Source organism: Macrobrachium nipponense, chromosome 29 (genome assembly GCF_015104395.2).
Source record: "Macrobrachium nipponense isolate FS-2020 chromosome 29, ASM1510439v2, whole genome shotgun sequence".
Taxonomy (NCBI): Eukaryota; Metazoa; Arthropoda; class Malacostraca; order Decapoda; family Palaemonidae; genus Macrobrachium; species Macrobrachium nipponense.
The window spans coordinates 6223963-6230318 of record NC_061092.1 but is presented as its reverse complement, the minus strand read 5'-3'; the positions used below and the strand labels follow the sequence as shown (position 1 = coordinate 6230318).

The window sequence follows — 6356 nt, the reverse complement described above, 5'->3', positions numbered from 1 at the left end:
GATCGAGTTTTATATGCAAATACTAGCTTGTACTAAAACTCATGATACAGTTTTATATGCATACTAGCTGGTATAAAACTCATGAGAGAAGATTGAGTTTTATATGCAACCAGTAGGTATCAAACTCATGACAGGATTGAGTTTTATATGCGACTAGTAAGCTGGTATAAAACTCGTTAATGAAACTATCAGTAGTAATAGTAGTAACCACTAGTCGTAGTAACAATGTTCAAAAATTTTAGTTTAAATAAATTTCATTTTAATCATTTTACAGATTCGTGCAAAATTCAAATTCGTAAAATAAACAGCAAAACATGGGGCCGAAATGGAAAAGTATCATTAAGGTCAGAAAATATTAAAAGTACAATAAATATTCTGTAATGGAAAAAATAGGTATTGAACAAACCGAAAATTTCAACGCATAAACACTGAGTGAAAAACTGCATTAACGAATGACTTCTCAGTTAGAGTTCCATTACAAACTGCATGTCTACTGAACATCAACAGTTATTTCAATTTGAACTGGAGGCCTATTGCCTTGCCCGCCTCCCCCACAAACTCCAGTGAAAAAAAATGATAAGCCAAGTTAGATGAAAACTCCTTCGAACACAATTAATGCAATTAACAACCGGGATAGCGCAAACAACCCATTTTGAAGTCAAGACCTTCTGTATATTTAACCCTAATAGTACCACGAATTGATGAGAGGCCTTGGTAACGAGGAAGAATGGAGGCAGGAGGTAGAAATAAAAGTGGAAAGTAGCAATCCAATGAATGAGAAGAGAGAGAGAGAGAGAGAGAGAGAGAGAGAGAGAGAGAGAGAGAGAGAGAGGCTGAATGGTAAGAATGTCCAAGCGCTGGCAGGACGATTCTGTGGCCGAGTGCCAGGCGAGTGGAATGGCCGCATTCAAAGCTGCTGTCTGTTGTTGTGGATGCTGTACACCGAAAAGGAAGAAAGCGGGTTGTTTAAATATTGTTAAAAAGAGTGGTTAGGACGTCTTGAAAATGGGGAAAGTACTAAAAAGAAGAAAAAATGGAGAGAAGGAATGATGGAAGAATAAATATTTATTATATATTTAAAGAGAGAGAGAGAGAGAGAGAGAGAGAGAGAGAGAGAGAGAATCGCACAGTGACTCGCCCTGGTCCACATTACCAAAAATATGGTCCTGAAGGGCTAAGTCAATTCTCTCTTTAGGGCTATTAACATATACGTATATGCAATTTTACTATTTTGCTCAGGTACTTGCAAAAACGGTTGCTAAAAGCTAAATAAATGATTATTCATAATAATAAAAAAAAACACAAAACGAAGGGAAACAAAACAACAACATTCAAAATGATATTCTAATCAAGTAGAAACTGGTACTAACTGCGGTCAGCTTCTTTTCATCTACCCGCTTTGTACAATTAGCATTTACGTAAAGATTTGGGGTTTACTGTTCCCATTTACATCACTTTCTCGAATTACACTTTCAGCCACGTTGTAACACTTGGGTGTATTTTAGATTACATGGAAATCTTGCTTCAATTAAGTGTCCCACTCTTATCACTTTCTTGGATTACATTTTCAGCCACGTTGATTTTCTCTCTCCGGGAGACACATCATCTAGATTACCTGTAGTTTTTCTTTCATTATTCTTATAGCTTTCTTGATTCAAGTTCCGCTTTCTTATTTCTATTTTCATTGCCAGTGTGAGACACCCTACTAGGAACATTTGGAATAACTAGCATTCACGTTTACATCACCTCCTTCCGTCTTGTTCTTCAGGGATAAATTCTAGATTATCGGAAATGTTTACATTCTAATTATCAAATAGAATTATATTTTCGATCGTGAAAATGTATACTAAACATTAAATGAGTCTCATCGCTTCTGGCACTTCCTCGAATTATATTTTTATGTCAATACAGCTTTTCCTATGGTATAACTCAATTTTGTAAGTAATTCTATGACTTTCATGAACTGTATTTTCTGTCAGAGACCACTCACTCAGTGAATTTTCTGATACTATTTTCAATTACAATTCTACATACAACAGGTGCTAGCAACTTCCTCCACGCTCGAATTACATTTTCACACTCGAAATTACATTTTCACACTCACGGGTGTAGCATTCTCCAGTTTGCATTTTTATCTACACATGAATTACCTTTTCGGTCTCGTGGGTTTTGGAATTTGCTTTGGGTGTATTTTTAAATCTTATTTTTAGTCCCGTTAGTTAGGTAACACATTTGTAGCATTAGCTTGAAGCACATTTAAAACCTCGAAGAACAGCACCTCCGTCATTTACTACATTAAGTAGTCGACGTAAAATATTTGGTGAAGAAATATGTTTAAAATAAAATATAAGAAGAGCTTTACATTTTCGTGTGATTTTCATAATGAGGGGACAGTAGGTGGCCTGTCTGTTTCTCTACTCAAATACTTATTTCCATAGCATGAGGCTGATAGATATGTGTATATAAAAGTAAGAGAGAGAGAGAGAGAGAGAGAGAGAGAGAGAGAGAGAGAGAGAGAGATAGGTACTCGAAGAATTCTGAAACGCTATCAACCCTAAGCCAGAAGTGGCAATCAACCGCTAGCCACGAGTAGGCCTAGGAACAACGTAAGGTAACCAAAATAAAATGTTCTATAAATCTAGCTGATGGTTCCTATTAAAGCGTATTGCGCTAGACGATTACTACCACCATAGAACGTATTTACTCAACGAGTTCCTCATTTTGTGGAGAATATCTTTAGTACTGTTCATGTTTTATTCAAATAATATGATATCTGTTTAAACTAACATTCATCGTCTCGCCTCTGAATATTACAAAGATAAATATGAAAAGGTCCAGATAAAACAAGCATAATGTCACTTGTAAAAGTATGTAGACGATAGTAAAGAAACAAGTAAAATTTATTAAGTCTTCATAAAAAATATATAAAATAAATAAGAAAAATATAAAGGTAGGGAAGACATGGAAAAAGCAAACCCTGGGAATGGTAAAAAAAAAAAAAATAAGTGAAGGAGCGATAAATATATGACAGAAAAATGAAGGGAGGAAATTTTATAAATTCTGCGACAGAAAAATAACAAACTGGAACAGATGCAAAGAGTTATGAAACTGTAAAAAAAAAAAAAAAAAAATAGAAGAAAATGAAGATGTAATTGGAAAAAGGCTCGGGAAAATCTCCATAAAAAGCCACAGGTCAAACTCACTTTCTACTTCCCTAATTTCCTAGCTGTTTCTCCATTTTTTCTTTTAAATAACCGTCCCATTCCTTCTGAATCTTCTTTGACTTCACTTTCATGTTTCCCGAGAGCGGATCAGACATAAATCCTGCCAATTTTCCTCTGAGAAAATGAGATTATATATAATTAAAAATACATTTTTCTAATTTGCAATCAATATTCGTAAGTCACGTCATTTCAAGGGGGAATTTAAAAACTGTCATTTGAAAGCTATTTATCACTCTCGATGGACTTTATTTTTATAAAGAAAAAATCACAGTTCGGCTGATGAAAGTAAAACCCGACAAAAGCGATAATAACCCAATAATTTTGAATGATGTTATGCAGTGATCTACACTGCAATTCCCCTATGGCTACATTTGGTATATATGGACCGGCCTAATCTCAAATGACGTATTTTAATAATCAACACGTTCCTGAAACAAACATGGAATTCCACATGAATATTTCAGCAAAAAACGTATTCCAGCGAACACAGCTGATCCAGAATGTCACATCTATGAACATCACGATACATTCCACATCATGTAAATCGATGACCCGAAACCGATTCATTTACACTTTGTCGTAATTTACACTTTGTCGTAAGACCGCCACCCATTGCATGTTACACGGATATGACTTCAAGCTTTGCTCTTGGGAAATTCGTGACTGGATGCTGTAGCCAGCATTGTTTCAGTAACGTTATACACAAGGGTTCACAATCGATAGTCAGAGGATTTGATCTGAAATTTGTGCCGTTCTATTTGGAAAATTTGAGTCTCTCTCTTATACAATCTCCAACATTTACAACACTGTCAGGAAGACTGTGCCATCACGGCATAAGAAAAGAGCAAGGATGCTGACGCAGCTAAAATGTTATTGTCACGAGGCATCGAAGCGTAAAAAAAATGACTGTCACTTCAAAAAACGACCCTAACACACTGAGGAATTTTCCAAATGAACAAAAATTCTGAGGTGCAGCTGGCATCAAAACAAGACAGAAAATAATATATACCAAGACTGACAAACCCCAACATCTGCCAGGATGTAGAATTCCTAGAGAAATATACTTAGTTTTCTAACAACATTATCTGATTTTTAAAAACTTCCCTAAGTTACGACAGAAGCTTGAAGTTTAATATAACAAATTATTGTCATACATTCAGTCATGAAGCACTGAGCTACGAATACACAGTGAACCATGGAATAAGAGCATGGCTAGATACTGGTTCATTCATAAATCATATATATATATATATATATATATATATATATATATATATATATATATATATATATACTTAATTAACAAACAAATGAACAAAAAGCCAATCTGGTCATAAAACAGATCACTGCCAAATGAAAAAAAAAAATGAAAACTAATTCACTCCAGACTCAGACCATACACCAAATAAATGCGCACGCCGAATTACAACCCAGCACCATCAATGCCTCGATAACTTAAGAAACGACCCCACCAGCGCATTCCCGATGTAGCCGCCAAAGGTCGAATTATTATCATCATGTGTTGGGCGTCGCAGATAATTCACTGCGCGTTAATGCTGTAGTAAACTAAGTCATCAAAATTTTATGACGGCATAAAAAAAAAAAAAGGATTGGGGCGAGTTTTGGAGAGGGATCAATACCTTCTAGATAATGTTACACTTCGATTAAAAATTCCTTTTTTTTAAGTAGCTGTAGATATCGGTAACCCTGCGGGTATAGATCATGTTTCTGATACCGTTTTTAACGCTCCTCTTAACGGTGGTTCATATGCTACTATTATAATGAGAGAGAGAGAGAGAGAGAGAGAGAGAGAGAGAGAGAGAGAGAGAGAGAGAGAGAGAGAGAGAGAGATTGTGTGTGTCGCAGATCATTGCCTTTATTAGTTCGCCGATGTTATTTGGACTAATTCCAAAGAGAGAAATCACACTTGATAATTTTCACATCTAAAGTTTAGTTATTTCGGCTCTATAAAATTTCACGGCCGCAGCGACTAGTGAAAAATACCGATGATAATGGCGCAGGAATTATGATAGTTGATTCTGGATAGTTGATGAATATATACAAAAAATATGAAATATAATTACTGACACTATTGTTTGTTTGTTAGTATGGTGTTTGTACGTCGCATGGAACCGGTTATTCAGAAACGGGACTAAGGGCTTGACGTGACTTCCGAACCACGTCGAGAGTGATGAACTTCTATCCCCAGAAATACACATCTCTCACACCTCAATGGAATGCCCGAGAACCGAACTCGCGACCACCGAGGTGATACGCCAACACCATACCGACCACGCCACTGAGGCGCTTACTGATACTATCGGCTGTGAAGAATATGCATTCTATTCTTAAGACCTAGAAACATGTATAGCGCATATGCTTGTATGCATACTTGCATGCACACATAGCTAGGAAAAAATCGTCAGGAAACCGTCTGTAATGCTTCTTCCCAAAAACTACTATTCCAAAGCTATGAAAACCTTTCATTTGCCTTATTTCATTCTCTCATTTTGATGACCTTACTCATTTCATGAAACATGTCTATTTATTGCTTCGCATCCAAATCTGATTAACGTCACGTGCTCCCTTCCTTCACTTCTATTTCCTAAGACCTCACTTTAACACGATCATTTTTTGGCAGTTCAAGCGCCTCAGTGGCGTGAGCGGTATGGTGTTGGCGTGCCACCTCGGTGGGGGCGAGTTCGATTCTCGGGCATTCCACTGAGGGGTTAGAGATGTGTATTTCTAGTAATAGAAGTTCATCACTCCCGACGTGGTTTGGAAGTCACTTAAAGCCGTTGGTCCCGTTGCTGAACAACCGCTGGTTCCATGCAACGTAAAAACACCATACAAACAAACTTTTTGAACAGTTCGTTCAGCCGTCCTTGACAAAATGCGTACATACATACTTTATTAGCGAATACGTATAATGAGCACTCATAAAAACTCTACATAAATTAGGCTTCATCAATGAGGTTCTTATCAAAAGCAGTGGCTGGACAGAAGTCAGACATAAACAAAAAAAATTATTAAGTTTACTGAAATAGAGACGGAGGGGGAAAAAAAGTGACTGATAAGATCACTCTGTAGGTAAATTCATCTCACCCTACATTAAATTTCCGTTTAGAAGCC

At 36.5% G+C, this 6356-nt stretch overlaps 1 protein-coding gene across 1 annotated transcript in view; it reads left to right on the top strand.

Annotated features, from left to right (window-relative positions):
- Window positions 1-846: 846 nt before the first annotated feature.
- LOC135206000 (mucin-2-like) overlaps window positions 847-6356 on the top strand; it is a 16186-nt gene continuing 10676 nt past the window's right edge. The window contains exon 1 of the mRNA XM_064237171.1: window positions 847-988. Coding sequence (XP_064093241.1) covers window positions 847-988 — 142 coding nt within the window. The remainder of the gene's footprint in view (window positions 989-6356) is intronic.